A 20,134-nucleotide genomic window follows, 5' to 3' on the forward strand; every position below is an offset into this window, starting at 1 on the left:
GAGAGGTTCTGAACAACTGTCTTTGGAAAAAGACCTCTCACTTGACTTTTATTATCCCACGGTGGTAGCCGTTGCGCTTACTCTACCAGATTGGCACGTTTGGTCGTGGTTTGGGGTTGTAGATGTGTTATATAATAAACAGTTGATCTCGAATTGTGGAAATGACGTTGAACTACGTTTTTTCTTGGAAACATTTTGCATGTTTTTTTAAAGCACCCCAATTTCCCTTAAATTATGTTTTCAAAAATGAGCAATTATCTACGTATTAGGTCTTTCTTCTTTAATTTTAATTTTTGATTTTTTTAAATCCGGAATTCGGAATTTAATTCGGAAACTTTTTTGGTGCCTTCAGTATGCCCAAAGAAGCCATTTTGCATCATTGCTTTGTCCATAAATTTTCAATACAAATTTGACAGCTGCACGGAGAAAAAAGAGTTCCCAATTTCGTGAACAAGCGTTCATGAAAATTGGAACCACGAACAAAGTGATCATAATTTTGAAAAACGTACCATGGGATTTGAACACTTTGTTCGTGGTTCCCATTTTCATGAACGCTTGTTCACGTTTTTTGGAAATCTTTTTTCTCCGTGTGTCCATTAGGGTGCCCAGAAAAATTGGCCCCCTTTTCAACAAGCGGAAAAAGGGTTTTTGGGTTATTTTAAGCATCTGTGCAAATTTTTAGTGAAATTGGTTGAGATTAACCCATTGATACCCGAGCCTAAAGTTGGAGAAAAAAAAGTTTATCACACAAAAATGACTCTTTTAAATCGCTAATAACTTTTCAGGATCGAGTTTTCCAGCTCAGGTTTGTTCGACAAAGTTGTAGAACATTAAATTTTCTATAAGAATCTCACTTATGAGAATATTTGGATTAACCCTTTCGAGCCTGATGGGTCATATATGACCCAAATATCAAAATTTCCAAAACTAGCCTATAATTTTCGTATGGTCATAAGAATCATTTTCCCATCATTGACTAAAAAAATATTTTTTTGAAAATTCAGGCCTGAATGGGTTAAAGTAGCAGGCCCTATAGACAAAACCTTAAGAAAATTTAGTTTTTCATACATTTTTCAGATTTTTTGGATTCAAATTTCATCCTAGAGTATCAATGGGTAAATGTTGACCTAATTTGCTCATATTCGACCCAGAGTCCTTAAATAGCTCAAGGAACAATAATCAGCTTGTGGAGCGAGGTTTTGAAAAAAAGTCCCATAATCTGGGCACCCTACTGTCCATACAAACATGATATATGGGTAATTCTCCGCCAACTCACACAGCAGTTGCCCCGACTCCTCTTCGATTTGCGTGAAACTTTGTCCTAAGGGGTAACTTTTGTCCCTGATCACGAATCCGAGGTCCGTTTTTTGATATCTCGTGACGGAGGAATTTTTGAACATGCGAAAAAAGAGGTGTTTTTCAATAATTTGCAGCCTGAAACGGTGATGAAATAGAAATTTGGTGTCAAAGGGACTTTTATGTAAAATTAGACGCCCGATTTGATGGCGTACTCAGAATCCTTAAAAAAAACGTATTTTTCATCGAAAATAACACTAAAAAAGTTTTAAAAATTCTCCCATTTTCCGTTACTCGACTGTTAAAAAATTTGGAACATGTCATTTTATGGGAAATTTAATGTTCTTTTCGAATCTACATTGACCCAGAAGGGTCATTTTTACATTTAGAACAAAATTTTTCATTTTGAAAATTTCGTGTTTTTTCTAACTTTGCAGGGTTATTTTTTAGAGTGTAACAATGTTTTACAAAGTTGTAGAGCAGACAATTACAAAAAATTTGATATGTAGACATAAGGGGTTTGCTTATAAACATCACGAGTTATCGCGATTTTACGAAAAAAAAGTTTTGAAAAAGTTGGTCGTCATCGATCATGGCCGTTCATGGTCACTCGCGACAGACACGGACGACGAAACAAAGAGAAACGCAAAAAGTAACTTTTTCAAAACTTTTTTTCGTAAAATCGCGATAACTCGTGATGTTTATAAGCAAACCCCTTATGTCTACATATCAAAATTTTTGTAATTGTCTGCTCTAGAACTTTGTTGAACATTGTTACACTCTAAAAAATAACCCTGCAAAGTTAGAAAAAATACGAAATTTTAAAATGAAAAATTTTGTTCTAAATTAAAAAATGACCCTTCTGGGTCAATGTAGATTCGAAAAGTACATTAAATTTCCCATAAAATGACATGTTCCAAATTTTTTTACAGTCGAGTAACGGAAAATGGGAGAATTTTTAAAACTTTTTAAGTGTTTTTTTCGATGAAAAATGCGTTTTTTCGGAATTCTGAGTACGCCATCAAATCGGGCGTCGTATTTTACATAAAAGTCCCTTTGACACCAAATTTCTATCTCATCACCGTTTCAGGCTGCAAATTATTGAAAAACACCTCTTTTTTCGCATGTTCAAAAATGAAAGGGGTCGTACCGCCCCTCCGTCACGAGATATCAAAAAACGGACCTCGGATTCGTGATCAGGGACAAAAGTTACCCCTTAGGACAAAGTTTCACGCAAATCGAAGAGGGGTCGGGGCAACTTTTCCCGATTTCGTGTGAGTTGGTAGAGAATTACCCATATGAAAATTAAAAAAACTATGTCTTTTGAAGGATTTTTTTTTATCGATTTCAGTAAAGTTGTAGGTATGGATAAGGACTAAACTGAAAAAAATGATACACGGTCAAAAAAATTGGTGATTTTTTATTTTATTTTTTGTCGCCTAAACTTGATTTGCAAAAAACACTATTTTTTATTTTTGATATGTTTTAGGGGACATAAAATCCAAACTTTTCAGAAATTTCCAGAGTGTGCAAAAAATATTTGATCGAGTTATGAATTTTTGAGTCAACATTGATTTTTTCAAAAAATCGAAATATTGACGGCAAAAATTTTTCAACTTCATTTTTCGATGTAAAATCAAATAGGCAACCAAAAAGTACTTTAATGAAAATTGGACACAGTGCACCGTTTTCAAGTTATATACATTTTTGGGTAACTTTTTTAAAAATAGTCGCAGTTATTCATTTTTTAAACAAAGTGCCCATTTTTGCCCACTTCTGAAAAAAATATTTTTGAAAAGCTGAGAAAATTATCTATATTTTGAACTTTATTGATACGACCCTTAGTTGCTGAGATATTGCCATGCAATGGTTTAAAAACAGGAAAATTGATGTTTTCTAAGTCTCACCCAAACAACCCACCAATTTCAAATGTCGATATCTCAGCAACTAATGGTCCGATTTACAATGTCAAATTATGAAACATTCGTGAAATTTTCCGATCTTTCCGAAAACAATATTTTCCTTTTTTCTAAATGTAGACTAACATTTCAAAAGGGCCACACATTCAATATTACGTCCTTTTGAAATGTTAGTCTTGATTTTGGGCACAAATTTTTTAAAATGAATATCTGCGACTATTTTTTAAAAAGTTGACTAAAATGGCTACAACTTGAAAACGGTGCACTTTATCAAAATTTCACTAAAGTACTTTTTGATTACTAATTCGACTTTACATCGAAAAATGATGTTGAAAAATTGTTGCGACCAATATAACGATTTAAAAAAAAAATCAGTATTGATTCAAAAATTCATAACTCGGTCAAAGATGTTTTGCACAATCTCGAAATATCTGAAAAGTTTGCAATTGATGTCCACTAAAACATATAAAAAAAAAACCTTAAGTTTTAGTGACAAAAAATGAAATTAAAAATCACCAAAAAATTTTTTGCCGTGTATCATTTTTTTTTTCAGAGTACTCCTTATCCATACCTACAACTTTGCCGAAGACACCAAATCAATCAAAAAATTCCTTCAAAAGATACAGATTTTTGAATTTTCATACATCATTTTTGTATGGACAGCTGCCAAATTTGTATGGAAAATTTTATGGACAAACTAATGATGCAAAATGACTTCTTTGGGCATACCGAAGGCACCAAAAAAGTTTCAGCCGGATTAAAAATACAAAAAAAAATCACCGAAATCTCAGATAATTGCTCTAATGCCCCCGAATAACTCTTATACCCTCCTTCGTTCAATATTACTGATAAGATAAAATGACGAGAAAGCGTTCGCAAAGACAGAAATATCGCTGAGTAACTTGCATTCATTCAGTAAACTTGGTACGGTTCAGACCGTTAACTTGATAACTCGTCACAATGTGGCTTCTCATCGTAGCTACAATCTGTTGGAATCTTCCGCTTCCCAGCAACGCTCAGCATTCCACACCAATCGTCAATATCCAAGGATTGGGATCCGTTCAGGGCTCGATAGGCCACACTACGTGGACAAGTCGGACCATCTACCAGTTTCAAGGGATTCCTTACGCTCAGTCACCGGTTGGAACTCTGCGTTTTCAGGTGATTTTAGTTCGAATTTTGGTAACTAGTGTACTAAAGATCTTCTATGTAGCCACCAGCGAAACGTCCCGGATGGACCGGAACCCTAGATGTGTCCCAACCAAGCGTACATTGTCCACAAATTACGGACCAGTACAACAACGTCGAGAACGAAGACTGTCTCACGTTATCAGTTTACTCAAACAACGTGAGTTATCTACAAGCGTTAGTGCTGTCTCATCAATAACTGTCCTAAACTCCCCAAAACAGCTCGATGAGGTCCGTCCGGTGATGGTTTGGATCCACGGAGGATGGTTCTTCGCAGGTGGTGCCAACGAGTATCACCCAAACTACCTCCTCGAGGCCGACATCGTTCTGGTAGTCATCCAGTACCGACTGGGACCGCTGGGATTCCTGTCGCTGCTGAACGATCGAATCCCCGGTAACGTTGGTATTCTGGATGCGATCATGGCTTTGGAGTGGGTGCAGCAGCATATTGGAGTTTTTGGTGGTAACGCCAAACAGGTGACCGTGTTTGGAGAATCCGCCGGATCGGCTGCGGTGTCCGCGCTGCTGCATAGCCCACTGGTTCAGAATCGACCAGAACCGCTGTTCCAGCGGGCGATCCTACAATCGGGATCGGTTTTCTCCCCGTGGGCCATGTGCGATTCCCCGGTTCAGGGAAGCATGGACATAGCTAGGAGAACCGGTTGCACCGACGAAGCCACCGTTGAGCAGTGCCTTCAGCAGGCTCCGTTGATCAACCTGCTTCAAGCGTTCGAGAATCACCGAACGGAGACCATCAAGAGCGATGGCTACCCAAGCGTTGCTGGAACATGTGTAGTTGTCGGTGGACCGTCCGGACTGTTCCCACAGCATCCGAAACACTACCTCGGAAGTGCTCCAAAAAACATCACGATCATGGCTGGAACTACCTCCCAGGACGGAATGTTCCTTCTGGATGAAATTTCAAAACTGCAGCCGGAATCACTTCACACGGCAAAGACTTCATACGGATTGTTGCAATTCATCAGATTGCTTCAAGAGAAATTCGGCCAAACCAAGTTGGACGGAACCCTCGAGACCTACCAGATCATGGGAAGCTTCCTCAAGTCCGAGGTTGACCAAGCTCAGTGGAAGGATGTCGTCCCCGGTTTGATCGATGTAAGTAACTTCACACAAACCTTTAGCCCATTCCCACTAACCAAAAGCTAACATCCCCCCCTCAAAGATCTGCGGCAACCACGGCATCAAGGGCCCGGTGCTGACGGACGTCCACGCCGTATCGGCCGTCAACCCGGAGAACGTGTACCTGTACAGCTTTGACTTTTACAGCGAGCGACCTAGGGCGGACCCGAGCTTTCCCTTTCCGCACAAGGGAGTGGTTGAGCATGCCGAGGATCTGTACTACCTGTTTCCGCGGACGGAGCTGAACGAGCGCGAAACCAAGATGGCCAAAACGATGGTCCGGCTGTGGAGTTCGTTCGCCACGGTGGGGATTCCCGCCGCGAGGGACGTGCCGTACTGGCCGACGGCGGATCGTGAGTTGATGCGTGGATTTTTGTGGGAGTTTTCAAATAATGTAGTGATTTTGTTTTGCAGGACTTTATGGGCCATATCTGAAGATCAATGAAGTTTGTGAGCAGCGCAACTATTATTTGAACGAATTTTTCGCCACTTCAGAGAAGTTTCGAACGTACGGAAGTGGAAGCAGTCAATGCAGGATTTCAGTTATTACAATTGTATTGTTGGTTTTGATCAGTAGATTGCTCTAATAAATTAAAATTTCAATAAACTACCTTTATCTGATAAACAAATTCGTAATTTAACGTTGTGCAATGTGTTATAAGGCCGATGCAAAAAAAAATTAAAGTTTTTGTTCCTTGGCTTTGGCTGGGTCGAAGGGGGGTTTAAATCAACCCAAACATGCTGAAAATTATTCTAAACGCAGGGGAATGCATTTTAAATTGATTTCAGCTGACTGCACTTAAATTTTTATTGAAATTCTGAAGTATTAAAAAATATATTTTTTTTTGCCTCATGAATTTTGGGGCTAATTTTGAAGGGGTGGGGGTGGGGAGACGAAAATTTAAAATAAAATTTGTACCAGCCTAAATATTTCAATTTTCAATGATTTTTTAAGCTTTTTTTTAATTTGAAAGGGTTGAAAAACTTGAAATAAAATTTGCATCGGCCTAAAGGGCTTAAAAATATATTGCAATTGCTAATAAATGATAGTTGTCAAATTTTTAAATTAAAATCTAAGCGAATTTGAAGCAATTGGAAACGTTTAAAAAAAAATAATAAGCAAGAGAGTAATAATAAGTAAATTTTACATGCTTACACACTTAGATTTTTTTACCGAATTCGGTAAAGATTACCGAATTTTCAACTGCTGAACAGTTCAGCGAACTGAAATTTACCGAATTCGGTAAAAAATTACCGAAATTCGGTAATGAAGTTCATTATTGATCATCGTACAACCAAAATTCGGTCAATTTTGTCCACTTTGACAGATGGTTTACCAATCTAAAATTTACCGATTGTTCAACTACCGAATTCGGTAAAAAATCTAAGTGTGTAATTTCTAAATTATTAATGTCCAAAATACGATAACTGTTTTAAACATCGAGAAATCGGGAGGGGAAATTGACTACGAATGCATTATAAATTTTTTTAATCTATCAAAACATTTATGTTGTCAAAACAATTTTATGTTTTGGAATTAAAAATGGAATAATAAACGTCATAATAGAAGTTTAGACTACATGTGGCAAAAAGAAGATGTTTTTCAGCACGAGTCGTACAAAAGTAGAACTTTTTAGCCTTTGAATCTTAAAGTATTACATTTCAATTCAGTTATTTTTTGTAAAGAAAAGTAGGCCAATTCGGCATTAGAGAATGACCGGAAAAGTAAAAAGTTTCACGATTGAATTGCAAACAAATCTTTTTAATAGTTTTGATAAGATTTTCATTAGTATTAACAGATTGTTTTTTTTTTTTTTTTTTTTTTTGTTAGGTACTTTAATACATTTTAGTCCACAATTTTATCGGTGTAAAAACTATTGGAATTCCTTATAAAGTGCATGTTATTACAATCAAATGATTAAATGATGAATGATTTTTTGTAACTTTGGATTTTCCCGAACTGATGGTAATAACTAAATTCATGCCATTTCAATAACAAATATTGTTACAATAACAGAAAGTTTTATGGAATTTTCCTGCAAAATCCATTTTTACATAAGAGTTTAATAACAGTTTATGTTATCATAACAAAATTTGTTATTGGTCTGATATTAATTGCGAGCTAAAACAACTTGGGAATAACATTTTTTGTTATGGAAGAATACCTCTAACTGGTATGGGGAGCGGCCGTGGCTGACTGGTTACGGTGTTCGCTTTGTAAGCGAATGGTTCTGGGTTCGATTCCCATCTGCTCCCAACAAGAAAGTTAAGAATACATGAATTTGAAATGATGAATATGAACGAAAAATCAAAGTCGCTCGAGGCGGGGTTCGATCCTCCGTCCTTTGGATTGATAAGCAAAAATGCTAACCACTAGGTCATGACGACTTCGTGAGCGTGGACTGGAATTAGGAACACTGTTTCAGAGAGCGAGTTGTGGCGCTATAACCACGGCAAATAGTGTCCAGGGCATTCGTGGAAATACAATGTCCCATCCCAGAGGGTCCCGGAGTACCAAACCTTCTTAGCATTGTGCTCCCAACGAATACAACCAAATCTCGGAGCGTATGGTGGTGTGTCCCCACGCTTCTTCCTCCCCTGTCGATTCAGAATTGTGTTGTTGTTCGAACACTCAGTGCTCAAACTCAACCCATTTACGAGTCATCTCTGCAATACGGCTTTACGCAGTAGGCCTGGCCGGTTTAACGCTTGTGATGTTTCAATGCATTCTAATGCAATGGCGCACCACAAATGTTAATAAATGACAAGAAGAGTGCTAGGCGTCATCTAACCTAAGGCACTCTCCAGGATCCCTTCGAAAGATTGGCTGCGCTAGGGTCTGATTAGATTAGATTAGATTAGAAGAATACCTCCAACTGGTATTGGGATGATCGGATTAGTTGTTAAAATAACAAAAAATAATAACAAATATTTATTCGAAAAATAACTAAAAATGTTATTTGTCTGTTATTACAACAATAATTCAATAACAAAAAAATCAAATGGCGAATTACAATTCTTGCTATAAATAACATAAAATGTTATTGGCCTAGTATTTTCAAATATCATAAAATGTTATTCCCAAGTTATTTCTGTCTGCTCGGGTTACCACAAGTTTATTGATTGATTTATGCCTGAAGCCGTATTGCTGAGCACAAAAGAACTTATTTAGTCTAGTGAACAAGATTTAAAAAAATAATTGTCTGCTATCAGAGGCCAGCGACAAACTAACTTTCCAAACCAAAATTTGGGACATATTTTTTTAAAATATTATAAATGACATTTTATTCAATTTTTAAGTCCTTTCGGTCCTCGTTGCTACGGGCCAAGAAAATCGAAATTAATTTGAAAAAATAATAAAATAGAATGTCAAAATTCAACTGCTTAAAATTTGCATATAATACTGGCATTCATGAACCAGTTTTAGTTACCTTTTCTCAAAAAAAATAGGCGCTTGGAAATTTCTGTATATGAATAATAATTTTAACTTTTCAATAACTTAGGTGTATCAAATTCAATAAAACTAAAGTTTTCCATAATTCTTTAGCATTATTGTGAAGTTTTGTGGTTTTAGGACAATTGTTGCCATTATTCGCTTTGCAATTGTTTTTTTTTTTAATTAAATAAAAAAACAATTAAGTTCTGATGTTTAAATTTGGGTTACATGAAATTTCATCTTGCTTTTAAAAGTTTGATTAAAATATATTATTTCTTCCGCATGACCAAAAAAATACTTATCAGTTCTATAATAATTATTACATTTTAAATTAATACAATAACTATTATGAAAACATATTAATTTTTTTTGTCAAAACACTATGTATTCTTGAAATCTTACGAAAGAACTTTTTTATTACCTGCCAATCTATTTTCCTTAAATTGAAAAAATGCGTTTATTCAACAAAAACAAAACGATCATTTAGGAATGGTAGCCAAAAGTTCGAATACCAAGGGTTTTTTAATTATTTAAGCATAGAGAGCAATTCCAGCCCAAAACAGGATTTTTTTAGGTACTTTTTTCTCGACCCTCTCCGATTTCAATGAAACTTTGTAGACATGTTATCCTAGGCATATATAAGCCATTTTTGTGTATATGGAGCCAGTTACACTCGATAACGACATTTGAAAAGGGCGTAAGTGATCTAAATATTTTTGTATTTCGTAATTTAAATATTGCTGTATCTCGAAGCCGTTGCATCGTATCAAAAAGTGGTCAAAGACAAACTTGTAGGAAATTTTACGGGCTTTCCGAAAAAAATACACTGAAAGAAAAAAACACTCTATTTTCATTAGATTTTTTGGTTTTTAAGTTTAAAAGTCAAATTTGAGGATGAGCCCACGATTGTTTTTCGTTCAAAATTTTTGTGAAAATAGCCTAAGATGTTACAAAAAGACTCACGAAAAATGCAGGATGGAGCAACTCACCTAAAAAAAATACAAAAATCATTTACTGAAACTGTTTTTTTGAAAAATGCTCTAAACGTCAAAATTTTCAAAAACCGAATATGGGAATCAATTCTCCAGACAATTTTACATAAAAATCTCCATATTGACCATTGTCCTATGTCCAATCCTTGTGAAGTTACAGCGGTTTTAAAAATAAAAATGTTGAAAAAATTGGGTTTTTGATGGTTTTTGGCAATATCTATATGACAGACTTGATTTTTCAGTCTCGAAAATATTTTTACCGAAAAGCTCGTCCGATTTTCCATAAGTTTGTCTTCGACCACATTTCAATTGGATGTATGGGCTTACAGATATAAGCTAATTACACTCATAACTCAAAACATAATATTTTTTCAGTGTAGTATAGTAACCTGGATTGTAAATTAGCTTATATCTGTAAGCCCATACATCCAATTGAAATGTGGTCAAAGACAAACTTATGGGAAATTGGACGAGCTTTCCGGTAAAAATATTTTCGAGACTGAAAAATCAAGTCTGTCATATAGAAATTGCCAAAAACCATCAAAAACCCTATTTTTTCAACATTTTTATTTTTAAAACCGCTGTAACTTCACAAGGATTGGACTTAAGATAATGGTCAATATGGAGACTTTTATGTAAAATTGTCTGGAGAATCGATTCCCGTATTCGGTTTTTGAAAATTTTTACGTTTAGAGCACATTAAACAAAACAGTTTCAGTAAATGATTTTTGTATTTTTTTAGGTGAGTTGCTCCATCCTGCATTTTTCGTGAGTCTTTTTATAACATCTTAGGCAATTTTCACAAAAAATTTGAACGAAAAAAAATCGTGGGCTCACCCTCAAATTTGACTTTTAAACTTAAAAATCAAAAAATCTTATAAAAATAGAGTGTTTTTTTCTTTCAGTGTATTTTTTTCGGAAAGCCCGTAAAATTTCCTACAAGTTTGTCTTTGACCACTTTTTGATACGATGCAACGGCTTCAAGATACAGCAATATTTAAATTACGAAATACAAAAATATTTAGAACACTTACGCCCTTTTCAAATGTCGTTATCAAGTGTAACTGGCTCCATATACACAAAAATGGCTTATATATGCCTAGGATAACATGTCTACAAAGTTTCATTGAAATCGGAGAGGGTCGGGTACAACCGATTCCCTATTTGACATGGAATTGCTCTAGAAGTAAAATTCTCGAGCTTGCACACAACTTCCTCATTCCTTCCAAGCGACTACCATTTTCCAAATCACCCCTCACGATGAAAGCAAAACACACAGCCAACTTTGACAGTTCTCGCTGTCAGCCAGCGAAACCCTGAACCAAAACAAAACCTCCCCAAACAAACCCCGGTTTCAATCGATATTTTCATTTCCCATTTGAAGCGGAGTAGATTTTGTTGGGACGTTTTCTGATTCAAAAATGCACCAAACAATGCACAGTAAATCAATTAAAGCCAAAGATTCGTCACTGGTGTCTTACTACATCATGTGCTTCGTAAGGATAGCGATGGTGTTCATCCCCCAGGTCGGTTACATCCATCCGGACGAGTTCTTTCAGACGGTGGAGGTGGTTGCCGGTGAGTTTGGAACATTGAACTCGTGTTTTAGTAAGGTTTAACTGATTTATAACTGTGTTTTAGGGGATGAATATGGTCTGGACGTCCGGAGGACGTGGGAATTTGATAAAGCTTTCCCAATACGTTCCATGGTGATTCCATTCTTGGGACTGAAGATTCCCTTTGGCGTGCTTAGATTCGTTTCGATGTACACGAGGTACTTCTTGGGAATCAACCTCCGGGGTAGCTACGTAATGTTGGTGTTTCCACGACTTATCATGGTGGCCCTGTCGTTCGTGAACGACTGGAGTTTGGCCCAAATCTGCAAGGCCTACGGGCTTCAAAGCCAGTTCCGACTGCTCACCCTAGCAAGTTCCTACGTAATGCTGGTCTACTCAATTAGAACGTTTACCAACTCAATCGAAATGGCCCTCTGCTCGCTGCTCCTGTACATTGTCAGCGATTGCATGATCCACTCCAACACCGTCATCTACCAGCAAGAGTTCCTCGATGAAAAGTACCAAAAAGAAAAGAAGCTCGTCGAAAAGGTCAAACTGTACAAACTACGTCAATCACTGCCGTCCCACTCGCTCAACCGATGCGTCCTCATGTCCACCCTGTGCGTCGCCGGCGTTTTCAACCGGCCAACGTTCCTCCTCTTCGGACTCCCGCTAGTGTTCCACTGGCTACTCCGCGGACTCGGAACCAAAAAAGCATCCCTGAAAGACTTCAACATCCGAATCTTCACCTTCGTCCTGTCCGGAATTCCCGCCCTCCTGCTCTTCATCCTAGGAGACTCATTTTACTACGGGTATCTGACCATGCCGGAAATTGAGCACCTGGACGTGACCATCAATAATTTTGTGGTGACGCCGCTCAACTTTGTGCGGTACAACATCAATCCGAACAATACGGGAGCGCATGGAACGCATCCGTTCTATCTGCACCTGGCGATCAACGTTCCGCTGCTGTACAACGTGCTCGGCGTGATTGCGCTGGCGTCGTTTGGGGTTATGATGTACAGGTGAGATTATTATTTTGCATTTTTCATAAATTTCGGAAAAAAAATACTTTTACCGTAAACCGGGGTGAGATTGACAGGATTTTTATTTATTTTTGGAATATTTTTCAACTGGTAAGGTTTTTCTCAATACTGTTATTTTTAGTCAGTGCACTATTTTAGAAAAATAGGTGTTTGAATTTGAAGTTTGAATTCCGGGGTAACTTTGATTGTCATGGTTTTTCTTGTTAAAATTAGACTGCACCCGAGCAGACGGAAATAACTTGGGAATAACATTTTTTGATATTTGAAAATACTAGGCCAATAACATTTTATGTTATTTATAACAAGATTTGTTATTCGTCTTTATGATTTTTTTGTTATTGGATTCCCGGGCAGAAAGTTGCATCTTGGAAAAATCTACCCATGTTCGTAAAAACACGAACAAGTCAAGTTCACCCCAGGGTATGGTTAAGAGATAACCGAACATGGCCACGAACATAAATTGTTCGAGGCGTATCTGCGAAAAATCTTGTTGAGTTTATTTGACCAACAATGCCACATCAAGTTGAGTTAATAGTGGCAAACAACCGAAATCATTCAAAAATCATATCAAGTTCATAAAGTAGATTTTGATCCCAAAAATAATTTTATTGGTTTTTAATACACCCCGCCACAATTCAGACACCCCCTTCTTTCTCTTCACAAATATGAGTAATATTGCAGGAATATACGCACCTACATCAAAACAAGATTTTTCAAAGTTGAAAAATTATTTTACTTTAAAAACTCATTAAAAAAATTGTGGAGAAAGCCAAAATGTCACAATAATTTTCCAAATCACGAAAAATCCAAAGTCTCTATATTCCATTTTTTTAAATTAAAAATAAAAGTTTATGAAAATATTCCTAAAATTGTCCAAAAATCCAAAGTAAAATTTCAAAAAGCCTGGTAATGTTTCTTATCAAAATAATTTTTCAAAATGTTGAAAAATATTTTACTAGCCGAAAGCCAAAATTTTGCTAAGTCCAAAAAATCAAATAAATTCTACCAAAAATCTTGTCGTGATACGGATCCCGTAAATTTTTTAAGTGCCGGAACGATTTTTGTAGGGGGTATATCAATAATTATTAAAAACCGACTTTCGAATTTCAAAATTTCAATGAAGACGTTTTGTTAGGGACATTATCTTAGGAACAAACTGAGGTTTTTGCAAAAATCGGACGAAAATTTCCTGTAATTTCGACGAATTTTCCGAAAATTTGGTTCAAAGCAAAAATAAACATCAAAATATTTTATCATGTTTCCAAATTCCCAAAAAAAATCTAAGTCCCAATTTTTTTTCGGTTTCCTCATCTCGAAAAATTTCTAAGTGTTGAAAATATTTTACTAGCCGAAAGCCAAAATTTTGCTAAGTCCAAAAAATCAAATAAATTCTACCAAAAATCTTGTCGTGATACGGATCCCGTAAATTTTTCAAGTGCCGGAACGATTTTTGTAGGGGTATATCAATAATTATTAAAACCAACTTTCGAATTTCAAAATTTCAATGAAGACGTTTTGTTAAACTGACGTTTTTGTAAAATCGGACAAAAATTTCCTGTAATTTCGACGATTTTTCCGAAATTTTGGTTCAAAGCAAAAATAAACATCAAAATAATTTATCATGTTTCCAAACTCCCAAAAATTTTCTAAGTCCCAAATTTTTTTTTCAGTTTCCTGTTCTCGAAAATTTTTTAAATGTTGAAAATATTTTACTGGCCGAAAGCCAAAATTTTGTTAAGTCCAAAAAATCAAATAAATTCTACCAAAAATCTTGTCGTGATACGGATCCCGTAAGTTTTCTAAGTGCCGGAACGACTTTTGTAGGGGGTATATCAATAATTATTAAAAACCAACTTTCGAATTTCAAAATTTCAATGAAGACGTTTTGTTAGGGACATTATTTTAGGAACAAACTGATGTTTTTGTAAAAATCGGACAAAAATTTCCTGTAATTTCGTCGATTTTTCCGAAATTTTGGTTCAAAGCAAAAACAAACATCAAAATAATTTATCATGTTTCCAAACTCCCGAAAATTTTCTAAGTCCCAAAAAATGCTTTTTCTGTAAAAAGTAAAGAATTAAAAAATATACGCAAAAATTTCAAAGTCCAGCATAAATAAAATCAAACTTTAAAATATCAGCTCATTTTTTTTCTGTTTGAGTATTAAGACACTGAATCCTGATTACAAGGACTATTGTATCGTGTTACCCATTTTTACTGTTATTAAGCATTTCCAGATCTATAACACAGTCCCTATTGAGAGGGAAAGTGCTGTTCCATCCAGATGCTGTAAAACTCCATTCCTTGTGCCTTGTGCGCTATGTATCGCTAGAACCGCGGTGACAATTTTTTCGTGTCATTTTTCAAGCTCTACCCAGCAGCTATTATTTGCCGCGCGGGGTCTTGTAAAGACAATTGTCTTTTTGCGGCGCTACTTTTGCGGTGTTCCCTTTGCTCTGATCTGGACAATGCGACTGGACTGCAGTGCAATACCGATCGGCTGGGCATTATTTACATGCGAAGGCACGAGGAATGTATTTTGGGAAAGAGGCGCAAAGGAATATCCCAAGATCGATCACACGCTTGAAGAGCACGTGAAGCAACCGTTTTATACTCATGCGGTTGCTGCTACCTCTGAACTTAAACCTAAGGCTGCCACCCTGAGAAGAACCCATGACTTTCCGCTTATGAGGCGAAACCCGTAACCATTCGGCCACAGGAGGTTCAGCTCATGAAAATTATTCTAAGTGTCGGAAATTGAAAATTATGTCAGTGACTGCTAATTTTTCTAAGTCCAGCATAAATTTGAAATAAAGTCAAAATAATCATTTCATGATGATGATGGTAGAATTTTGGAAAAAAAAAATTTTTCGAAATTTTTGCTAAGTCCAAAAAAACTACCACTAACACCTCAATATCAACTGTAGATAATGCAGTATGATCATGAAATATACTTTCCATGATACGCAGTCGGTTTCAAAAGTCGTCATAACTCGAGGAGTTTACAGCAAGATGCGAATAAACAAGCCAAGATAGTTCGAAGTTATATCCACCAACTCACTTTCCGCCCGGGTTGTTATTTTAATAACAGACTAATAACATTTTTAGTTATTCTTCGAACAAATCTTTGTTATTATTTTTTGTTATTTTAACAACTAATCCGATCATCCCAATAACAGTTGGAGGTATTCTTCCATAACAAACATTTTTATTCCAAAGTTGTTTTGTTGTCAACCAATATCAGACCAATAACAAATTTTATAATGATAACATAAACTGTTATTAAACCCTTATGCAAAAATGATTTTTTCAAGAAGATTCCATAACACTTTCTGTTATTTTAACAGTATTTGTAATTGAAATGGCATGAATTTTGTTATTACCGTCCGGGTAATAAATGAGAGATTTTTTTTTACGTTAAGTGTACCATCATTAAGGTTGCTGATATAGTTTCTAGGAAAAAAATAAATCAATGTTTATATTTAGTTAGCTAAATTAATATGCTTTTTGACAAAATAGATTTAAATTTTTATGTAAAATTGTTAAAAAGTCAGAATTTGGCTGAAATTTGATAAAAATAGTTTTGTTAACAAAATGATCTACGGATATTGCATTTTAATCTGAATTTGTAGCACGAATCAAAAGTTTTCACATTTTATATAAAATTTGTTCAAATAGTGGAAAATTGTCCAAAGAATTCGAAAATGCATTCCATTTTACAATTAAAAATGTTCATTGAGAAAATCATGACACTTTAATAAAATAAAGCTATCATCAACATTTTCTTAACTATAGTTAACTAACTTTTTAAGTCTCCCCGGCTATCAAAGTCACCCCGTTTAACGGTATTTTAAAATACTTAAATTTTTCACAAAATTACGTTTTTCTTTATTCTATCGAATGATCGGGATTTTAAAATACGCTTTGAATGTAATAATACAAATTTTTGGAAACACTAAACATTTTCGATGAATATTCAAAAATTTCAGTTTTATTACTTTTTTAAAAATACGCATTTGTGAAATGTCATTTTTTTCTAAAAAAAATAATATTCTGTACTTTTGTAATGTATAAAAAATTCCCTATCATTGAATACCCATGTTACAGTGACTAAATTCTTGAGTTTTTTACGTACTTTTACAAAAAAAAATATTATTTAGAAAAAGCATTTTATTACTTTCGAAATGTTAAAAAAATCCTGATAATTTGACACCCCTACTATTAGAAACTTAAAATGTTAGTACCTTTGCAAAAATACGTAGCAACGCAATAACTTAGATTGTGAGTATTTTTTATAAATATGCGTTGCTTTTGTAAAAAATTGGAGTATTATTTCATAATCAAGGTGAATTTTAAAATTTATAAGAACTCGAAAATTCAAGACTTTTATAAAATTTTGCTCATATTCGGCGATTTTGGTTGGAATCTAATTTAAAAATTTTAAAGTCTGTACTCGTCAAAAAAAATAATATCGATTGGCAAAGTTGTAATTATTGAAGAGGAAAATTTGGGGAAAAAAGATACGCTCTTAAAAAAAATACTCAACCCTTTTTTTAGAAGTTTCTATAAATTCGGCAGCTATTATTTCAATTACATTGTTCAGTTATTGTTATGTTATTTTAACTTCTACTGGCTGGCTTCCGGCTGAAAAGGGTTCAAAATGTTTTTGGAAAAGGAAAAATAACCGTTATTTTTTTCGTTTTCCCAGCAAAGTTCCATGTTCAAACTATAAAATTCAACCCTCTTTTCCCCCTCAGATTCGCCTCCAACGAGTACACCAACCTACCGCGAGCGCAATCCTTCGTGGGCCTCATGATCTGCGCCATCTTCTTCCCAATCGTGATGCTGTCCTTCATCAACCACCAGGAACCACGCTTCCTCATCCCGATCACACTTCCGCTGATCCTACTGCACGCCCCTAAGCTCAAAACCGGACTGTGTTCCAGCTATCCGTTCAAGGAGCGATCTCGGCTAAAAGAGATGTTTTACAGCTATGTTTTATGTACTCAAGCAAGTGCACGACCGTTGCTCCGTCTGTGGTACACGTTCAACATTATTCTGACGATTTTCTACGGGTTCGTCCATCAAGCTGGGGTGTATCAACTGGCCGCCCACATGAGCCAACAACTGGCGGCCACTCCGTCCACGACACAAACCTACCTGATTACGAGCCACATCTACGACATGCCGTACTGCTTCCTGGACCTGCCTAGCACAAACATCCTCGTGACGAACCCCCAAACGGGTCAGCGGTATCGACGCAAGCGGACCTTCTTCCTCAGTGAATATGGGAGTTTGCCAATTGGTCAACTCTACACCAAGGTCAAACTCACCATGGACATGTGCCGGCTGCAGACGTACAACCACAAAACGTGCCACGTGTACCTGGCGATTCCTTCCAGCTTGTCCGAGGACCTGAACAACGAGTTCCAAGAGCACGTCCAACCGCAGCTTATGAGCCACAACCTGATTAAAGTGTTTTACGCCCATCTTTCCATGGAGGCACCACCGAAACTGCTGGGACAGCACCTCTGCGGAATCAACACCGATTTGGAGGACGTCGAGGACACGTGCTCGATCTACGCCGAGGAGGACTCACAGGATTGGTTGACGCCGAGTCGGATGCTGAAGCAGTTTTCGTCTTTAGCCCACCAATTCGGGCTGGCTCTGTACGAGATCAAGGCCAAGGGAAGCAAACCAGTTTCGTAACAAGCGAGGATTTCAGTGATATCGTGAAAAAAAATCTAGTCAAACAAATTGATTTAATTGTCGTTTTTCCTTTCGTGTATTTGCTTGCTTAGTGTGAGTACCTTAAAAGAAGCGCATTCCTGAATAAAACCTACTGACTTTTTGTAAATATTTATAGCTAACTAAGGCATTATTTTTCATAATAAAAGCACAACTTATTTTTAACTGCAAATCGTACCTACCCGTTTATGTAGTGTGGTACTTGTTCAGTTTGGATAAAGAGAAACTCCACGTGTGTCTCCACAGCCTACTGTTGTTGCTGCTGCTGATGGGCTGCGGCGCCGCCCTGAGGGGAAGTGAACGGTCTCCAAGCGCCGGGCGTTTCCGACTTGAGCCACCCGTTAGGGGCGCGATGCATCGGGTGCTAAAATTAGAGGGAAAAGAAACGAAAGACTCGGTTTGAGGACTGCGGGTTTCCGTTTGTTCTTTTTTTGTTCTAGCTCGATATTTTTCAGTTTTGTAGGGTTTGATATAACATTAATTGTGTCTATGAAGTCTGAGTGTTTATGATAACTATCCCAATCACCTCGCGTCTACATAAGATTATATTGAGGAAGAACTTAATCTAAGGGCTGTATACGGGGTAGCAATCAATAATAATTTGAAAATTTTTTGGATGAAAAAAATCATAAATTCAGCACAGTCCAGTTTCGATTCTCCGAAGCCTATATTATCCAAACCTTTGATTATCCAAAGTTTGATTATCCGATGCTCTCCATAAAACCTTGGAAGAATCGAATCAGGATATATTTTTTACCTTTAAATTTATCTTTTCTTAAGTCAATTTTGAATTAATACATCCCATTAAATCAAATTGGAGTGGTTGGGTGCCTGTTTCATTACAAAAGGAATATTGTTCAAAATTCATTTCTGCCTTATTGGTCACCATGCTGGATTACATTCCTACATCATTTTTGAAGTAATTTTTGAGCTCAGCGACCCAATTTGCAATTTCGCAGAGACTGTCAATATATCCTGCCCTTCGTTACAGACGGAACGGCCTACTTTAGTGTGCTAAAAAAAAAAAACAGTGCTGAAATTTTTGAATTTTGGCATTGTTTTTAAATTTGTTAGATTGGTATGTGGCTTTATCTTATTTTTCCTGGTAATTCAGCAAATAGCGAGGCAGAAGAGCGCCGGAAGCCGTGCTTAGTGTACAGCTCAGGCGACGGAATCTGTGTCGGAATCAATCATCCCTCTTTCCAATTCTCCTGTCCCGCCTGTGTGGGGGTCAATCGGACCGCGCACTGGACTCACAATCCAAAGGTCGCCGGTTCGAATCCCGCGGCGGGCGCTCTAAAAATTCTTTGTGTAAATATGGGTATTCGGCGCCGTCGCTCCGTGCCATACTTTCATACACTTAGGAGCCCAGGGCGGCGAAGTCCTTGTAGATAAAAAGGAAGACACTAGTGGTTGGTACTAGCAATGGTGGCCGACAGCTATAAAGTCAACTTCGTCTTTCCAATTCTTGGCATAAATCAACTTCACCCGACGATTGTTGGAAAAATATGACAGAAGAAATCATTTCAATATCCACAAAAACGTGGAAAAACGTGCAAGATGAACTCTTTTATGCTTATTTTTCGGAATTGCTAAAAAAAATGGAACTCGCTGCTAAACTCGATTTTTCCAGCACTCGTCGTATCCATCGAACTCGGCAGAGCCTCAAAAATGCAAAAAAAAACTAACATTTCTTTTTGATTTTTTTTTTCAACAAAAATAAAAAAAATCTAACCTAAACTAACTTTACCAAAATTATTTTTTAACAAAATTGTTCGAAACATTTAAGAAGTTTTTCGTAAATCTTTTAATA

General features: G+C 36.4%; 3 protein-coding genes across 10 annotated transcripts in view; 2 read left to right on the top strand and 1 right to left on the bottom strand.

Annotated features, from left to right (window-relative positions):
* Nucleotides 1-4,157: 4,157 nt before the first annotated feature.
* Nucleotides 4,158-6,147, top strand: LOC6034654 (glutactin). The gene is made up of 5 exons (XM_001844891.2): nucleotides 4,158-4,376; nucleotides 4,429-4,563; nucleotides 4,626-5,519; nucleotides 5,587-5,896; nucleotides 5,958-6,147. Exons 1-5 carry the CDS (start codon nucleotides 4,176-4,178, stop codon nucleotides 6,128-6,130), a joined length of 1,713 nt encoding a protein of 570 aa, XP_001844943.2. The 5' UTR covers nucleotides 4,158-4,175; the 3' UTR covers nucleotides 6,131-6,147.
* Nucleotides 6,148-11,292: 5,145 nt separating this feature from the next.
* On the top strand, nucleotides 11,293-18,498 carry LOC6034655 (GPI mannosyltransferase 4). Its single transcript, XM_001844892.2, has 3 exons — nucleotides 11,293-11,549; nucleotides 11,613-12,552; nucleotides 17,331-18,498. Exons 1-3 carry the CDS (start codon nucleotides 11,393-11,395, stop codon nucleotides 18,280-18,282), a joined length of 2,049 nt encoding a protein of 682 aa, XP_001844944.2. The 5' UTR covers nucleotides 11,293-11,392; the 3' UTR covers nucleotides 18,283-18,498.
* LOC6034656 (single-stranded DNA-binding protein 3) overlaps nucleotides 18,331-20,134 on the bottom strand; it is an 84,071-nt gene continuing 82,267 nt past the window's right edge. For all 8 annotated transcript variants that reach the window (XM_038251845.1, XM_038251836.1, XM_038251842.1 and 5 more), the window contains one exon: nucleotides 18,331-18,685. In XM_038251845.1, coding sequence (XP_038107773.1) covers nucleotides 18,569-18,685 — 117 coding nt within the window. In that variant the 3' untranslated portion in view covers nucleotides 18,331-18,568. The remainder of the gene's footprint in view (nucleotides 18,686-20,134) is intronic.

The sequence above is a fragment of the Culex quinquefasciatus genome, chromosome 2, assembly GCF_015732765.1.
Source record: "Culex quinquefasciatus strain JHB chromosome 2, VPISU_Cqui_1.0_pri_paternal, whole genome shotgun sequence".
Taxonomy (NCBI): domain Eukaryota; kingdom Metazoa; phylum Arthropoda; class Insecta; order Diptera; family Culicidae; genus Culex; species Culex quinquefasciatus.